Consider the following 19,536-nt stretch of genomic DNA (forward strand, 5'->3'; position numbering starts at 1 on the left):
GACTCCTTTTCTCAGCACCAACCCAAGAGTACTGGTATGAGAGTGACGTGAAGGGGAAAACCACACTTTCTGCTTCCCAGTCTGTCTCAACTGGACTAGCACCACCGAAATAATGCCAGGGCGTCTCTCCACCGCAAGGTTGTCATGTCAGACCCTCTGCTGGGAGCCATGACCCTCAGAGAAGGAGTCTTGAGTGAGAGGGAATGTACACAGACCCCAGGGCAACTCAAACAAACAGGTTTCATTCTTCACTATGGGCCTGGACCACATCCACTAAACACACAAACCTAGCACTGACCTGATTAGGCCTGCCCCCCGCATACTAACCCCACCCTGGACACACACACACACACACACACAGACAGAGACACACACACACAGAGACACACACACACACACACACACACACACACACACACACACACACACACACACACACACACACACACACACACACACACACACACACACACTTAAGGCCCCAGTAGTCTGACGACTGAAGGGTGATGGCAGACTGACAGCAAGCAAACAAATAAACAAAAGTCCCCCAAACAAGGCAGCCTCAGATTTCCCCTGAAAGCTCCCAGAGTCTTGCGCCTGGTCTCCAGAGAGTGCGCTGGAAGGGTGAAGAATGCTGCTGCAGGGCGGGAGGGTGCGGGTGAGGTGGGGGGCAGGGCAGGGCCGCGCTGGGCCAGGCCTGGCCGGGGGAGGGCTGGCTTTAATGTAGCTGTCTGTATATTGTGGCGATTGAAATTAGCGGCGAGCGGCTAAGGGGGAAATGGTTCTTTCAGGGGCCGCCGAGCGCGGGCCCGGCCATCTGTCAAAGATTAGAGCGCTCTGTCATGGCTCTCTGCATTAGAGGCGCATGCTAATGTTCAGAGGCCAATGGGATGCCAATGCTGCCGCACAACCCCCAGCACCCTTCCCTTCCCTTCCCTTCCCGGACAACCCCCCCCCCCCCACACACACACACACTTTAGATTCATTAACAAAAAGACTTGCATAAATAAGATATCCTTGATTCCTAATTCTAAGTGACAGTGTAATATAATTGGAGGCGGCCGGTCACATCCCTTTCTGAATGATGTGGAATGGCATTCATTTGGGGCGTTTGCTTCTCAGTGTGCTGCATTTTCAGGGGGAGGATGGCTGTGGTTAGAAATGATCAAAACCTGTGGAATACCATCCATTTCCCTTTTAGGGATCATGCAATAAAGGGTTCAGGGAATAGCAAAAACACAAAGAGAACTAGATGCACCACATAGCACACTAGATGCTGCTCCCAAACAGATTCAATGCATACAGTACAGTATATCCAAATCCACGAGCAGTGATCATAGGGGTCCATTCACGTCATTTGGTATGTATCTAATGAACGTGGTAGCAAAGTGGCTTGTCACATTTCTAACCTGCACAACACAAGATACAGTAGTAGGACAAAAATGTTTTGGGTGCTGAATTCTGATTGTTGAGTAAGCCATATGAAATGTAGGGGAGCAAAAGCTTCTGTTCCTTACCAGACTAGTGGGGCTACATGCCCACCCAGTTTTGTGGGCCCCAGTGTTTCAGTGTGCCAGGAACCATCAACCCCCCCCCCCCCCCCACAAAAAAAAACCTTCCAAACCCTTTACAGCCGCCCTGTGTTAGCGGTGGTCATAAATACACACAAGTGGTGGTGAGGCAAAGTAGGAGCACTCAAAAGGTGCTCCTCACTTGGTGAGTACTAATGGTCTACGAGTGGTGTATTTTACCTGGGCGACACGTCTTGCCGTCCTCTTTGAGCTTGACTCCAGTGGGGCAGGCGCAGCTGTAGAAGGGCTGCAGGGGGGACAGCAGGCAGAGGTGGGAGCAGCCGCCATTCCCATTACTGCAGGGCGTTTGGACTGGAGACAAGAGGGTCAGGTGTTAGAACACAACGAGCTCAGCTCAACTGGAGAAAGGTTCCGACCTCCGATAAAGACCGCGTATCTAGTGTTCACTTGTGGGGACTGCTGCGTATGATTTGAAATACATGGAGCGGAAATACCACAGGCACCAGCTGGACAACACAATCAAAGGAGCCACATGTGCACTTCCTAATAAATCAGTGAAACCAGAAAACAACTTTTACACAAGAAAGTAACTCAGTTGTAACGTTGCTGGAAGTGGTTCTCGGTCAAAGCACTTCAAGCTGCTGAATGAAAAGACTGCAGCATTTTCTTTGCACTAAACAGTTTTATATCGTGATTAACATAAGTGCACATGTCTTAATAAATCATAAAAAGGAGACAGTGGCTAAGTCTGATGTGGGTTAGCAAGAACTGAGGAATCTTACCATGACCCTACATAAATCAACGTTTGCATTCGCAGCTTCACTTGTCGGTGTACTTTGCTTTTTGACATTAAATCAGAGCAATCACGGTGTATCATTCTTAAACTTTAGGTACCATGATAGGGTGTAATTCTGAAACTGTCTAGAGTTTTAAAAGAAAAGAATCCTTTCCACTGCTGATCACACTTTGCCAACCATAGCAGGGCAGCGCTAAAGCATGCAGCTGCTTACACAGGAGAACACAGACGGCCTTGACACAAACCCTACTACCCCCTACCCTCTAGCTCACTCCCAACCCCCCCCTCCCCCCCAGCACAGATGTTGTGTCAGGGCCCCAACATTGTCTGATTGTGAGCAGGACACAGTCCAATGCCAGCACAGAAAAAAAGTTAATTATACCCATATGCAGGTTCTCAGGGGAACAAAAGCGAGTGTCAATCAGCATCTCCTTAAAGTGAACTAAATGGCAGAGGACAAGTTGAATATACCATCAGAATATACTGTGCTAGCAGTGCATAGAAATATGCAATGTGTGCCCTGTGCTCTCAAAGAGACATTGTGCCACTTTCCTAAAACATGCTTTTATCAGCATCTAGTGCTCACATCATCTTAAATCAAATTTCATGGCATGTAGTTATGAGAAGGTCAGATAAACACGCCGGTCATTCAAACTTGCCGTCTGGGCTATGCACTATGTAGTTTTGTGGTCTGGGTCAAATCAACTGCAAAACTATGTCAATAGAGGTCAGTTACCGGTTATGTGTATGTTCTGACAGATTTACCAGAAACTCATTTTTTTGCACCATGCCACTACATATTCTTCAATATTTTTTGAATATTGCATTTTCAAGTGAAATGATCTTTCCCTGTGAAATCCGCATGGATCTTAAAACCTACATACACACATACACACATGCATGTGCACATACACAGACAAGGCACATTATTCAAATAACTTAATGACCTTAAGAATAACAGTGTGAGTGTATGTGTGCATACACTGTTGCACACTAAAAGGAAGGTCCAATTGGACAATCTTTCTGTACAAGTCGTAGAGAATCAACCCGACACAGGATTAGCAGACTCACAGTTTGGCTGTCTTTGTTGGGCGAGGACCTGGATGTCCATGGGTGAGTGGATGCCATTGAGGATTTCTCGCCGCTTGTCCCCCGAGTGCTTGTTACAGGCGTGAATGGAGCGTGTCTGCCAGTCCGTCCAGTACAATGTCTCATCGGAGAGCGTGAGGGCAAACGGATGGGTCAGGGTGCCCTCCACCACCGTCTCCCTGTGGGCAAACGCAGGTACATTAACAAGGGATCAGCACAATCACAGCAGGCTTTGCAGTTCATACCATCACAGAATATGAAAGACACAAAGAACATAGAAAGATAACAGGGAAAACACTAAGACAGCCGCCTGTTTTATTTCTGGCTGCTTAAATTTACTTTTGTTTAACTTTAATACACTCCGTCTCTACTCACTGTCCCGAGTTATTTACTCGTGCATAACATATGTGTGTTTGTACAAGTGGTTCTCAGAGTTGACCCCACAGTGTAATCAATCTGAGAATGTTAAGGAACTTTCTGTAGCCTTCAGGGCATCTGGAGCACTGCAGCGAAATCAAACCCCAGATCGGAAGTCTTTCAGATTTAGTTCCAAGGGGGGAAATTAAACAAATCAGGCTGTCATCGAGCAAGAGGAGGCAGCATCTGTTTGGGTCGTTAACGGGCGGCAGCCAGTTAACCCCTCCACCTCGCCCCGTCCTAGCGCTGCCTTTGCCCTTATTAAGACCAAACAGAACTGGGAGAAAGTTCCAGCGCACGGCCCAGAGCTGCACTCCCAGAGCAGTTGGGCAACAACCTCTGGCTAAACAACGCGCGCACATACGCACGAGCTGCCGTGCTCGTAAATAAACAGGGGATCAAGGCGGGCCGGCGAGGCGAGTGTGCTTTGGAGCCCTGACGCGGCACAATCTGACCAGGGCCCCCCCCCGGCCCCCCACCCCCATCACTCACCCGAGCAATGCTGGGTTCACCAGGGATACCTTTAGCAGTGCAAGAGGGGACGCAGGCTCCTACACCCCCTCCGATTTTTAATAGCGTGTGAAGAACAGAGGGATGGAGCAAGAGAGGGAGAGTCAGAAAAAAAATAATTGCATCCAGATTTGCGCACAGCCATTTTGGTGCACTTGGACGCGAGGCGCGTATGTGTTCGACGCCAGCGAAAACACACTAAACTTTATCATTAATCATAGGTGTCAGGAAGGGGGACTTGAAAGGAAAAGCACCCTTTTGTTTTAACAACAAGGGGAGGTAAACGCTAGCAGAGCCCCACACCGCCGTACTCAGATCTTCACGGCACTTCAGGGGAAATGTACAGTCTGCCATTTGAGGCCACTCTGTATTGAGTTGACCAATGTTTTCATTGGCCTTACAAAGTAGAAAATGTTGCACAACCAGACAAACATTTGAACATATTCATACTGACAATTCACATGACTATATCATGAGTGCAACCAGCACTCAGAAGTACAGAACTACACAGACGTAAAAATGGGCTGTTTACGGCAAGTGCTCCTCCCCTCTTCAATTCTGCCATCTCTGTTTTCACTTAACATGTTCACTCAGCCAGTGTCATTACACTGTGATGTACACAGCATAACATACTCTAATGTATTGTGAAAAACGTCTTGAAACGTTGCATGTGTATCGGCCCATGTGGTGTAGGACTGTTGTTGATAACTTGTGACACGTGTGGACCAAAGCAAGGCATCCAAGCAATGAACAACCAGTTCCTCAGATCCTACTTCAGGACACGCACCCTCTGTTATCTCAACAGGCCGAGAATGGTGCTAGCTCCACCCAGGTCACTTAGGCCAGTTCCCCTGGCAACTGACAAACATTTGTTTTGCTATGTAGCACCAGTTATATAAACAGATGCAAAAGTAGCGTTCACAAACGACAAGGTCTCCTTGATGGACAGTTAAAGCGCAACAAATGATGGATGGATTGTTTGTCAAGCAATTATATTTACCAGAACACTTGCCTTGGGCAAACTCATTCTTGTTGTACTGAAAGGAAGAAAACGACTCGCATTCTTGTCCTAAATCAAGAATCACAAACTCTCAGAAAGTTTGATAAAGTGAATGCACAAGACTGCACATTCTTGCCAGAGAGAAAGTTGTGTGTCAACAGGCCTTGTTATTTTCTTTTCCCTTTTTTCCCATCTTGTCCAGCCTCAGTCTGTGAATGCTTGAGAGGGAGGTTGATGTTCAGTTTAACTCACAAACACAAAGCCCTGACCTGAACACGGTATATAATCCATGACTAGATCAGTCACGGGTGTAAATTCTGACTGAAGGGGTAACATACCATTCCTTATTAAAATTGCTATAAAATCCCATATACACAAAAGGAGACACAACCCTCCTCATCCCGAGAGACTGGAGCCGTGACGCCGATGCCAAGCAGGGTCAGGTTTCAGTGGTATACGGTGGAAGAGGTCACCTCGAGTTGAGAGTGGCTCGCTCTGAAGGCAGGTCTTCAGGGACCGTGGGGGCCTCGTACGTGCCGAGTGTGTTTGGATTGGGGCCTCCTCGGCCGCTCAGTTTGGATTGGACCTCTCCGCCTCTCCTCATCCCCCGGAGGAGCGCAGTCTGTTAATGCTAAGTGCGAGTGACGTGCGGGGTGAAAACTAATTGCGGGAGAAGACGTGGGAAAAGATGAAGAGCGGGAGAGAGAGAGTGAGTGGGTGAGAGAAAGAGAGAGAGAGAGAGAGAGAGAGAGAGAGAAAGAGAGAGAGAGAGAGAGAGAGAGAGGGCGAGGGCGAGGTCTGACCGTGCAGAGCCATCCAGGTTGGCGCGGTGGATGAAGCTTAGCTTGGCGTCGGCCCAGTAGAGTTTCTGCTCGTCCAGGTCAATGGTGAGGCCGTTGGGCCAGTAGATGTCCACCTCAACGATGATCTTCCGGCTGCTGCCGTCCATCCCTGCCCTCTCGATGCGCGGCTCCTCACCCCAATCTGTCCAGTACATGTACCTGTGAGAGAGAGAGAGAGGGGTGTCGTCAAGCCAACCTGTCAATCAGCAGAGTTCAACAAAGGCAATGTGCGGAGTACAACACACACACAGGCCCTTTTTCCTGTTCCTGCCTGTCTGGTGACTTATTCACCTGCATGCAGATACAGACACACAAACATGTATGCGTGCAAAATAGTCAGACTGATGAACAGACAAACGCATAGTCGCTCCCTTCACCCTGACTGCTCCAGGGCCACACCTCAGATTCGTTGCAGATTTGGAGCCAAATGGAGTCTTGGTGCGCTTAGACTAAACACATTCCGCCGTTTCCACCAGCGCAGACATAAAGAAAGCAAAATAATCTTATCGTCCTCTGTGTTCGAAAAGGCTTGCTCACCCTTTCCAAACTCTTATTAGTGGACTTCCTAAGACATACACATCAGTCGATGCCTGACAAAGCACCACGAACCACAATGTATACTCTTACACACAAGCACGAAAGCAGCACACAGGCTTGTGAGGTAAATAACCTGCTATATAGAATTTTCTAGAAATCTTTTCCTCTGGCAGCTTGCCAGACAGCTCTTTTTTTCATGTTGCATATACCAGTGAGTGCAGTCAATTCGAACCAAATTAGGCATCTGAAATATCTATTCATATCTTGCTGTGAAGAAGTGGCAGGCCTGACACCAACCAGTACATGCTGCAGGTAGAGTTGAGTGAGTGTGTGTGTGTGTGTGTGTGTGTGTGTGTGTGTGTGTGTGTGTGTGTGTGTGTACACGGGTGCGTGTGGGTAGGTGGGTGTGTCTTCATTATCAGGCATCTCTGGCTTTTGCCATTTGGAATTTAAGTGATAACATTACACGAGATGAAGGGAACTATGTTGGGGGTATAGCTTTAAGCAATGTCCAATGACCATTACACAAATATGTTTAATGTTTTTCTTCAGCTATCGCAGAGATTGTGGTTTGCTTATGTCAGTGTGCTGAGTGTACAGGAGGGAGTGGGGCTTCTGGAGAATTCCACAATTGCTCAAGACTCAAGTCAACATGGAGGAGAACCAACTTCTTATTTCTTCAGATATTCAAAGACACAACCCGTCAAGCAACGCTTAAATTATGACTCCAATCCTAGACTATGGTCTGCCTCTGCTGAAAAGACCAAGAAAAAAAGCAAAATGGCAGAAAATAAAGCACAGCAGGATGCTTGGGCTATGTTCCTTGGATGAGAAGCCATTACGTTTTTTTGACTGTGGTGAACAAGCCAGTATATTCAAAGGCTGCACAGTGACAAAGATATTCAACACCAATGTTCCTGAAATGCATTATTGCATTTCTGTTTTAATTATGTGGCCTATTATTTGATTGATACAAAGACTTTCTGAAAGACAAGTTGGAAGAGGGAAGTTGGAGCAAGGTGAATGGAGAGGCCAAATCTGAAAGTGCTTTTGCATTCTTTTGTCCACTGGGGCAGAGAAAAACAATTAAACCTTAGGGAAACTAGCCTTCACAGGGTGACGGTGGTGGCAAAGAGGGGGTGAGTTGATTACTTATGGCATATGGGGTACGACAGCATGCGTGTCGCAAACGGAAACGCTTATCAAACCTCATGCCAGCAAAGAGACCAAGCATGACAACCCCAACCACCCTTTCCTCCCCTGAGACACAGTTGATTGGTCTGCCTGTGGCAGCAACAGCAGAAGTGCATTTTTCTCAATTAAATGCCAACCCCCACCACAGCCAAGGGTAATATGGAGCCATTTGAATTCAGTTACTGACAGAACAAAGAAGCAGGAAGAACAATGGTAGTGCTGTCTAGGAACTAAACTCTTGAACAGTCAGTGAGGGCAGCACAAGCACAGTTGGGACGACTGGACTGATGTCAGTAGCTTCACCAAGTGAGTTTGACAAGCGTTTTATGCAAATGCATATTAGGCAGTGTGACAGGCATGAGAGATTTGGGGCTTAGACAAAGGAAATAAAGTTGTCATTCAATATCTACTAATGAATAATGACAGATTTCACAGTTGCCTCGACCGTCACAGCAATTTTTAAATTAAGCCTGACCCCAAATCGTTTAGTAGGCAAAATCAAATTCTCATGCACAATTCTCAACACTTCGGGGGTTCAGCCCACTAAGAGTAAATCAAAAACAAAGTAAACCATATGATGAGGGTGTATATCAATAAGAGACAACATTGGAACATGCAATAAAATTGATCCTTGAGAGACGGAGGATGTCTGGATATAATAGGAGTAAGACTACAGACCAAGCTGCAATACCTGGTACACTAATGCTAAAGGAAATTCCAAGAAAAACATTCTTGTCAGATACTTGGCTGCTCAATCTGGCATTGGGCTCCACTGGAGCTCCGAATGCATTTTTGTTAACAGTTACTTCTTAATTCTGAAAGGTCCGTGCACAACGTTTTTCAATCTCTCTAGGCATAACAGACCATGTAAGTATTACCGCATTTGGGCAAAACAAAGACCGTGTCACGAAAGCAGGCATACGCAATTTAGGGCCTCTTTAACTTTCCAATGATCTACTTCAAGGAGATTGCCTAACTGCCTGAACCCCTGCCTCTTTCCTGCAGTATGAGCATGCAGCCACCTTAGTTCATCACAGTAAAACACTTAGACCAATGTAGCTTTTGGAAACCTGTAGAATAGTCTGTAGAGAGAACCTTCCCTCCATCTTCCTCTTAAGCACTTATGCTAGAGTGAGTCCCTGCATGCGAGCTTACCCAAACATTGAAAGTGGCCTTGAAAGCAACAAGAAGAGGCATGCTGCTTGTGAAACTAAAAACAGGAGAAAAATACTGACCGTATATAAAAGCCCTTCCCAGAAATCACTGATGTAGAACAAGTTTTCAATTCTGCTCAACTCATTCTGCAAGACACATCGCTACGCTTCACAAACACCTGATATAACTCCTCCAGAAAAATCATCCACACAAACTATGTCTGGTTTCGAAAGAATTTTGCATGTTTCATCTATTTATTTAACATTTATTACTTTATTTATTTGTGAAATGGAGGGCAACTGTGCCTTGAGTATTCAATTGAATTTATATATTCACACTAAAATAAACAAACATACTAGTAGTGCACCAGATTCCAGCGTTTAGGAAGGCCACATTCTAATCTTGTTTAAAGCTTTTCTACTCAATCATACTTATTTATTTGTCATACAAAGCCATCATCTTTGAATCAATGTCAAAGACATTTAGTCTCTTGTGATGGTTATTTATGAAAATGCACTCACACATAACAGTGACTGAAGCTGTACGGCAAGATTATTTTCAGACCATTGACAGATTGAGACCAATTTGTCCCTGGAGGTCCCGTCCGTGTAAACACACCAATCCAACAATGAGTGGAGCGGATACACACACGGCGAACTCCCCGAATTCCAACTAGGTAGCGCTGGGCCTCTAAGGGGAGAGGGGACCAGGAGAAGGGTCCGACGCCGAGAGAGAGACCCTAACAAAACGCCAACAACAGGAAACAGACAGGGCCGAGCGGTGGGCCTGTCCACTGGGCTCACTCGCAAGGATGTGCTTAGGAACTATAAATACACTGCGGAGCAAGCGGAGGCCACACATGGCTTGGGCGGGAGCCGTCTGCGCTGGAGTGGTTGGAGCCGCTCTGAGGAGAGTCGGGAGTCGTGACCACCCAGAGGCAAAGTTGAGCCAGAAAACCGTAAGAGTGGTCTTACCGGTGGGCTGGGTCCAGGGCGATGGCCCGGGGCTGGTCCAGGTCCTGCCAAAACAACACCTTCCGCGATGTGCCATCCAGGTTAGCCACCTCGATGCGGTTCGTCTCGGAGTCCGTCCAGTAGAGTTTGCGTCCCAGCCAATCACATGCCAGTCCATCGGGGGATTCGAGGCCTGACACCACCACCTTTTGACCCGTGCCCAATGTTGCCTCTTTTACTGCTGAGAGAAAGGGGATTCAGCGCCATTAACAAAGTGTCAATACGCTCAAATCAATGCAATTCATCTGGGTTGAACCAGTGTTTGTACACAGTTCTGACTGTAAACATACATAATGGCTGGCACCAGGCCATAAACATTTTGAGCCAATCAACATGGTGCTTCAGGAGTACAGAAGGGATGGGTGTCATTTCACTGGTTGTTGAATTTCACCTGAATCACAAATCTTTAACCACTCAACTTTTCCCTGATTACCAATGTTGTACTAGAGTGAAAGGGCCGATTCTTAAGTGGGCAAAGTCTGGTATGTCAATGAGAACGACTTTCTTGCAGATTTATACTGGGTTTCAATTTATATTGGATTTCAATGTTCGACTGCATTATTACAATTCTAGGGCTCAGTTATAGTGAAATCGGGGAAAAAGTCAAGTCAAGTATATGCCAAGAATAAGACAGTATGGTATAGCAAGAGGATCATGGCTTGTCGATGAGATGAATAGTTCAAGATGGTTGTCATGAAGCGGTTGAGGTGAGAATCAGAGTGATGAGAAACATGCAGACGATCATTCTTAGAACTATTGACTAAAACTGATCATGTGAAATAGCCAGAGTGATGTCAGGCCTTACAGTTACTAGACTGGTTGTAGTAGGTCTGCTTGATGGCCTCCTCACTGACGTCCGTCCAGAAGATCAGACCCTCCGAATAGAGGAAGTCCACAGCCGCCGCATCCTCCAGGTCACTGACCACTACCGCCGACTCTGCGCGCACAGCCTCCGCGTCCACCAGACGCACATCCCGACGGTTGGCAAAGAGCAGCAAGGGGGAACCTATCAGAAGGAAAAGCAATCGGTCATGTTCAGGAAGAACATCATGTTTTACACGTGTATCTTGCTTTCATTCGGACTGCAAACACTGTTATCAAAACCAGCAGAGACAAAGCATACACTTCCTATATACATACTCCCTTGCAGTTGAATCTATGATCTTTTTTCTTTTAGGCAAGATGCAACCAACAAGAGCAAGAGGATCACAATTTATTTTGTTATGTACTTGTATTGTTATTCTATGACTTCAGAGACCTTCACTGACTTAAGTTGTCAGGGGGGGGAAATAAAAACTGTTGAAAAGTCACTGTTGAGTGATGTTTCCGCAGCCGAGAGGTGAATCAGGTGAATCAGGCGCACATGGATGGTAAGATCAGAGAGGAGCCGGAGCTGACACAATGACGGTGGTTCAGGAGGGCCGTGGGCTGTGCTGCTGCACTGTGGTTCACCAGCATGCCAGTTTATTAAGCACCATGTCACCATCCAGTCGTGGCTTTTCACTACAGCCGCTGGCTGCTCAGAGATAACCGGTCCACATTAGGAGCCCTGGTGCCACACCAACCAGGACACAGTGATGCAAACCTTTGCCACACTTTCCTGAACTCTCCAGGTCTTTCAAATAAATGTGGTTGTTTTTCCAGTCTAAGTCACTTAGGCAAGCTGTCTGTGCTGAAGCAGAATAGAACTTCTGTCAATAATCCTGCGTCTGATGACATAAATGTCAAACTGAATACTGTGTTTATCTAGAATGGAGACAAGATGTCCCAAACATTCATAATGCAAAATTGCTTTAAAAACAATTCATAAACCAAGAGATATTCCATGTATCACTCAGTAAAGTACCACCACCAAGCATCTGACAAAACACCAGCATAATCTATTTAACAACTCATCACGAAAAAATGCTTTTTGGAATTTCACTTAGAGTAAACACCAAAATTGAGACATTAGGCCACTGGCTGTCCCCCATCTTTCCATGTCAGCATTTTATTTTCATTTTTCTCTCCCTAAAACTAAGTGAGAGGTGAATGAAAATAGCGAGAGTATGGGGGGGGTGGGGGGGGTATCAAACCAGCATTAACTCAAATCAATTTAATCTCCAGTGTTTTTTTTCTTTTTCACACAAATGATAAATAAAAACGACAAACAACACTGTTCATCAAGCGTGTAAGCAGATCAAGGACCCTGTGCAGTTGAAAAACTAACCATACAACAAGAGGCTAATGCATACGACTTAGTAATTAAAGAAAATATTATGTCCTGTCCTGTATAATGATTCAAAATTAGCTTGTGTAGTTACAAAGTTGTGTCGGTCAGCAGTCAGTGACAAGCTGAGGAGAGAGATGCTGGTTTGGAGGCTTCTGTCTGCCTGTGGGGCAGGGGGCACTGGGGGTGGACGAAGGGACAGATTCTGACACCTCGTCCTCCAGAGGATGCCTAACGGTCAGAGTTAAAAGGATGAACCCCATCTCAACAGCTGCACCTCTTTATGAGATCACACAACTCCCTCTCTCTGGCTGGCCCAAGTGCAGAAACTTTCTTTCACACCAACAGCGGCAGCTTGGTCCTAAACAACCGCGACTGCCTTCTCGACACGGCCTCTGGCTCTGACAGAAGCTCCCTGCCCCCTTTGGAAGTGCTGTTCCTTCACTCTATTCAGTGTCAATGGTGGCAAAAACACCATTGTTAAAAAAACGAATTAAAAAAAAATGCACTCAAAACATGCAAACACTTAAGAGATGCTAACATTTGAAAACATAACATAATCAACATGGAAGGAACCAGCCAGAGCCATATAAAGAGAGAGTTGCGACAACCCGGGTACAGAAAATTCGGTTTGTGACGTGGTTCGTGTAACTTCAAGTAGTTCAAATCACATTCAAATAGTTCCCGGAAGCGATTTTGACTGTTCGTTAGAATCATAAAATAACCGTCTTTTACTGTCTGTTAACGAGTGTTCGATCCTAACTTCCGGGAACTATTGTTGAGAAAATATGGAACATTAGCGTCAATGGAGTTGTCGCAACTCTCTCTTTATATGGCTCTGGAACCAGCTATCAGTTTGTGCACTGCACTCAGCAGCAAACATTTCTCATGGTCCTTATTCCCCCAGTTGAGGTGCCTCTTCTAACACTCGAGTCTCACACTTGCCCAGCCACCCTCCACCTCCAAAGCCAATAGACTTGAGGCCTCTCGGCTGAAGAGCCTTGAATGTGCATACAGCAGGCCACCGAACAGCCTTGAAAGGTCCTTGAGAAAGGCCACGCATACCAAAGCAGAGCAAGACATAAAGCTCTATCAGAGCTCACCTTGATACTATTTCCTCAAAATGGTGCTCTTACCACTTATACGATTACAAGTACCATATAGACCAAAGGCAAGAAAAAAAAACAGGTTATAGTTAGTGGAGGAGGTTTGTTTTGGTAATCAAGGTCCTTAAAAAAGGTCCATTAAAAAAAGGCTACAGAAACCTTTGACCTGAGCTTGACGGAGCGCCTGCTTTACTTCACTGGTGTTAGTTAAATCCATGTGACTTTTCAGCTCTTGCCAAACACCAGCTTTTTCAGGCCTCCCTGAAAGGAGAGTGTGGAGCACCTGGATCCACTGGGTTTGGCCTTTGTGGGGAGAGAGTGCAGACAAAGGAACAGCTGAGGAGTCTGAGCTTGTCACCAGGATTAACAATCCCTCCACAGGGAGGGGGAGAGCTAGGGGCCGAGGGATGGGGGAGAGAGAGAGAGGGAGGGAGTGTGTATCAGAGAGAGAGAGTGTATTAGAGAGAGAGAGAGAGAGAGAGAGAAAGAGAGGGTGTATAAGAGAGAGAGAGAGAGATGTGGTACTAAATGGCAATATGAAAAATGCTCAGAATGACAGGCAAAAGGTCCTTTCAGCAGTCAGTCACTAACTCAAATGAGTAGTTCTCTTTCTTGTTCTGTCTTTGTCTAATTCTCTCCTTTTGTGTCATTTTGAGTTTTTGACCAATGGGTCTGTCATTCTGGGCCTTATTTGAGTTTTTCTGTGTGAGTGTGTCAAGGCGCTTGGGAGATGGTGGGGGGAGTTAAGATTCCAAAGGTGAACAGTGATAGCCTCCCAAGCCAAGGACACCTCAGTGCTGCCTGTAAAACTATTCCATCTGGAAAAAAAACCCTCTTCCATAATGTAAACATGTGTTTTATTTTTTCCTCTGAAAGACATAAATAAACAAGCTGTTTGTGCTCCAGGCATGGTTCAGCGTTCCAGACAAATATCGCTGACTTGACCAACACTTTCATACATAACCTGAGAAATACAGAAAACAAATCGTACCAAACGTATGAACAAAAGTGAAAGACTCATAGAGGGAACAGACAACAGAGTGAAGAACAAACTCAGGAAAAAAATAGCTAATTAAGCAAGGTGAAGGCCAAACTTCAATTTAATGACAAACAAATACGCAACTATTTTAATGGTGCCTATTATTATTGGGAGCCAATATTTCAGGAAATGCAGGATATTGCACTAAAATAATTTCAAAATAAATTCAAACACCCATTGTCTCTCCATCTCCACCCCAAAATGTGCCCACCATTTTCAAAAAAAAAAAAAATTCTTGATATCTTTAAAGTCAAAGAAATTTCAGGGAGTGGCCCATAATGATTCTGTTACCCTTATCTTCTCATATAAAGGATCAATCATAGCCAAATTTGGACCAATCACCACCGCACCCCATGGACAAACACCAAAGTTTGTGAAATTCCGTATAGGGGGTGCTATAACTGCCATAGGTCCCCATCTGAAAATCCGCTTCACGTAAACATTTGAAATTGGGTGTGCTTATACTTTATCCCATTTCCTCAGTGACCTTGAACCTTTTCCACCTTCTTTCAATTCTGCTACCCCGATACAGCTATATTCTGCTTGGACTCGTGAACGGGCATTTTCATATTGCCAATATGTTGGATTTATCACAGCATGCTTGCCTTTACATATCTAGGTCTAGACTCCATACTTTATAGGCTAATGTGTGACTGGTGCACAGTGTCAACACTGCGTGTTTCAGACATGGTGTGAAGTGTGTATTTCATTCCATCACCAACTCACAAAATTCCTTTGTGGAGTTCCAAAGAGGCATGGTGTAGAACTACATTTTTTACTTTGCTTCATGTCACATCCCTGTACTAGATATGAATTTACATAGCCTGGGGACTTGAATTGCAACATACAACCTTAAATGGATGCCTCCGAGTGACTTTTTCAAGATATAAGTAATCTTTCAACTAAACTCTCAACAAGGAAACGGTGTCCCTAATGTTTTTCATTTAGTTCTCAGTTTTCAGACAAATCATAGCATTCCAGGCATTGGCGCTTGATACATTTCCTCTCCCTGGAAGAAATTAACTTTGAATCCATGTCTTTCTCAATAAATTAGCCTCCTCACTGATCGCAAACCTATCTGAACTGGTCTATGGTAAACCTACAGAATTAAGACTGAGTATGATCCTAATTTGGGGCATTTTATTACCATAGTCTTAATTCTGTGCAAATGACAGTGATTTTGTAAACAGGCTAGTTGGGCCAAATAGGCTAGTTTATATTCAGAAATAGAACGTGAAATGGTTTAGGTCTAGGCTGTAATCAAAAAACCCTCCATTTAATTAATGTCCAATTAACCAAAGAAATTGCCATCCGTAGGCCTATGGAGAATCAAAGAAAGCATCACCAATGCATAAAATAATCTATATGCAAGACTAGCCTATAGTAGGCTATAGTCTATTCTGCAATGGGAGGCATTCAATATAGGCAGCTTCACATTCACCGGGATATGCCATGTTTCATTTATTGCGAGTCTAGGCTATCACATTTTTTTCGTTCGTTTGTTTTGCATTTTACTTATGGTCTCCTGATGGCATTAGAATGAAGATTATTCACTAATCTCAGTCACATCACATAAAACTTGAGCCTTGAAGGCTATTTGGCAGAATTCGAAAATTCATCCAAAAGAAACTTCACTCTGACACCCGACACTATGATCAATCCTAACTTGACTGCACGCGAAGGCCTGTGCTGCAGACATTCCAAATAGATTCTTACAATTTGCTGTAGGTTAGCCTACATAACAAAACCACATATCTGACCAATTGAGTCTTAAGACTTAAATGAAAAAGTCTGAAAGTTACCATTGCTCTCTGATTATTATAACATTTCAGTAAGTGAACTCCCGCGACAAACAGCAGGGTCCCGTCACATACACACGGGCTACTTGAAGAAAAGGGACAAAACACATGTAGGCTACTCTTCAAGTAAGAAAACTTAGCCGAAAGTATAACTGTAACAAACCACTTTTCAAGAGTTAACTCCAAATAACTTTAAACTATTCTAACAGATACATCCAGTTTCCAGTGCGTTCTTCGACAACGCCACCACAGAAAGTTTGTGAAATCGTGTTAAATTGGCTTACTTATAACTTCGACCATAATCTGAACAAAAAAGTATTTCACTTACCATGGACCGCGAACCAGCTACTGTAAAGCAGTAATTTCAGCAACAAAACCTCCATTGCAAACGCGCCCAGCTTTAATTCCATAAGTCCAACTCCATTCTTCGAGTTATTTGGCCAAAAGTAAAGTTTAAATCCGAAAGGGTGGCTCAATCGACACTTTTGTTCACGCAGCTATTCTGATAGCTGAGAGGCACAGAGGGGAATGACAGCGGAAACTGGCTGACGTCACCACATAGGTTTGTATGGACAGTGCTTCACCTATTGCATTCACGGTGCACGTAGTTAAGATTCGATTTGAAAGCCTAAATCCTTTAATATGTATATTAAGCTCCCCTATGAACTCAAAACAGGCTATCGTCGCTATGCATGTTATTCCCCCTCCCCAAGGTATCCACAAATAGTTTCACGTTTAAATATATTGTAGCATAGCGTTCCGGGTTTGGGCGGTACTCCAGCTCTACGTCAGTGCCCTACCAGCAGTGCACCTGTGTGTTGTGTCAGGCTGACTTGGGTAGACTGACAGCCACCTTCAGTAAAACTAAAAACCAATGCATTGTGTAGTATAGCATTACTAGTCTTGAAATTGTAGAAAGACATCTTGAAACAGCTGGAATTATTATAATGAAAATCCCTTGGTGTTCTCAATGAAAATGTCCCAGATAATTTGTTCAATCTACAGCAGTCTGTGTCATGAGTAGGCTAACCCCTACTCACAGATGGTTTAGGAGGCTTGTTTGCGACATACATGGTCTTATGCACCTACCTAACCTCTCATATCCAAGCCCAGTGAAGTGTCGCTGCCATGTAGCTGTTTGTATGGACTTGGACTAGGCTACTGGCTGTAAGGAAAGAAGTGATGCAGGGTTTCAGAGATATTTTGTCACTCACTACAAGACAAATATTGGCCTCAACCAAGTGCCATTTGTTGCACCACAAGACAAACTTTTGAGACTATAGGTCACTGCATGGTGAATTCAAATCAAGTCCTGGATTAGGCCAAAACAAGAACATGTCAGAACTGTGTATTTTTCTGGGTCCATTATCAGCATTGTCATCCAACACTATAGTGACACATATGTTAGCCTCTGAAATCGGGGATTGGACATGGACAAAGGACATTTGTTGTCATGGCGTGTTTGGGCAGTGGTAGGGTAGTGCTAAGGAGTTTGGCTAGCTTGCAGTAGCCACAAGAGTTGTGGGTTCAATTTGCTTTGGATAAAGGCGTCAGCTAAATGCCTAAGTGCACATATACAGTGTCACTGCTTTAGATGTTCCTCTTCTGACCTATCCAGTGATGCATTAGACATTAACATCAGCAACACTGCAATGTGTGCTTGTTTTCATCTCTGCATCCGACCTCTATGTCTCCTGTGTGTTGCTATGTAAGGAAACTGACAGGACAGTCACAGGAAACTGCATTGATAGGTGACTTATTGGCGCGATACAGCAATAATAATGCTTATAATGAACAGTAAGGCTATACCAACAGGGTGATCTACAGGCCCTTTAGACTGCAGAACCAACCAGTGATGGCTTGCTTGCTACTGAGATGCAATGCAAATGGCAGGAACAGGAAGAACATCCTGTGCTGCCACATGTTAATGATTAGTTTGTTGAGGGTTATAGGTCAGTTTGGCCTCGGAGGTGAGGCATACTCCATTCAGCAGGGGAATGCCGCTGAAATATGCCAACTTCAACTGCATTTGCAGAAGGGGCCACTGGGCCAAAGGCATGGACAGCTGCATAACCTGCTGAGGCAAGTGTGCATTCGGGGGTCCTGTGTATGATGCCCAACACAGCACGGTGGGTCATTTATGGGTGATAAAGACGTGACATTCTCTGTGATGCAGGTTTTAGTGGATGTCATACGTATGCACTTATGCCTAAGCACCTGCTGGGGGCACTCATGGAATGAGTTGGCGTAGATGGATCCAAATACTCTTGTCTTGTGGAGTCAGAGGATTCCATAAGGGAAGGGCTGGACACAGCCCCCCTTAGAAGAACATCAGCCACTGTTTTCATTCATGATAGAGTATTCCTTGGTGACACCGCACACACACAGACCCATGACCTCACAGGTGAAGATGACAGTGATGACACCTGCACCGTTATGCACATCTGGGATGCGATAGCTGAAAAGTTGATTGGCGGGTATGAGTGAGGGCTGTTTATAGTTAGGGATGGGCAGTGCTCTAGTACTGTCTAAATAGGGTACCCATGGTGCAGCTGTGTTTTGTGTGAGGTTGACTAGAGCAGATATGAAGTGACTGTTAGCAAATGCTCAAAGCACAGACATAAGCCTCATAGAAATATACCCAGTCCTGCTTGCTTTAAACATATCAATCAGCCCTTGACCTTGACGTAAGGTCTTTCTTCTTGGCCTTCAATAATGTAACCTATAACAAAAATGACATTACCAGGATGTGTCTGACACTTATGGTAATATTAATTTCATGACATACTGTAAGTAAATGGAACTCAATGAAATATCCTTTGAATATTGTGATATTTAGTTTCTTTGAATCCTAAAACTAAGAGGCTACCATCTGTATGGAAATAATAAACAGTAAAGCAGGAAACTCATATCTGCTTCATTCTGTGATCTGTGGATCTGACCTGCACATTTAGTAGCCTACTTCAGTCATCAGTAGATTTAATCCTCAATACTGAAGACATTATTTTTGTCTATATGAAATCTTTAAGCATACCATATTTATCAATGTTGGTATATAAAATTTGTTCCCGCTGAATCTGAAATCCAAGCAACATTTTAAACTACATCCACTGATATCCAAATATGGCAATGTGTTTGATGTGATCAACTCCTGTAAGTAAAAATAGGATATAAATGTAAACATTGTGTCTCAAAAAATATACAGTAGTACATTTTAATGTGTTACTGTTACTGGTACAGTTGTTTTTTAATCTAATTTCTAAATGTTGAAATCACATGAAAATGAATAATACAAGGA

The 19,536-nt window shown here is 44.6% G+C and overlaps 1 protein-coding gene across 5 annotated transcripts in view; it reads right to left on the reverse strand.

Annotated features, from left to right (window-relative positions):
* Positions 1-16,811, reverse strand: part of lrp5 (low density lipoprotein receptor-related protein 5) — a 50,592-nt gene extending 33,781 nt beyond the window's left edge. For 3 of the 5 annotated variants that reach the window (XM_062546761.1, XM_062546758.1, XM_062546757.1), the window contains exons 1-6: positions 16,567-16,811; positions 10,891-11,091; positions 10,047-10,266; positions 6,148-6,345; positions 3,400-3,596; positions 1,752-1,883 (exon numbers count right to left, since the gene is read on the reverse strand). In XM_062546761.1, the coding sequence (XP_062402745.1) occupies positions 1,752-1,883; positions 3,400-3,596; positions 6,148-6,345; positions 10,047-10,266; positions 10,891-11,091; positions 16,567-16,648 (1,030 nt within the window). In that variant the 5' untranslated portion in view covers positions 16,649-16,811. The remainder of the gene's footprint in view (positions 1-1,751; positions 1,884-3,399; positions 3,597-6,147; positions 6,346-10,046; positions 10,267-10,890; positions 11,092-16,566) is intronic. The other 2 variants (XM_062546759.1, XM_062546760.1) reach the window with 2 other exon arrangements.
* Positions 16,812-19,536: the final 2,725 nt, after the last annotated feature.

This window comes from Sardina pilchardus, chromosome 10, assembly GCF_963854185.1.
Source record: "Sardina pilchardus chromosome 10, fSarPil1.1, whole genome shotgun sequence".
Taxonomy (NCBI): Eukaryota; Metazoa; Chordata; class Actinopteri; order Clupeiformes; family Clupeidae; genus Sardina; species Sardina pilchardus.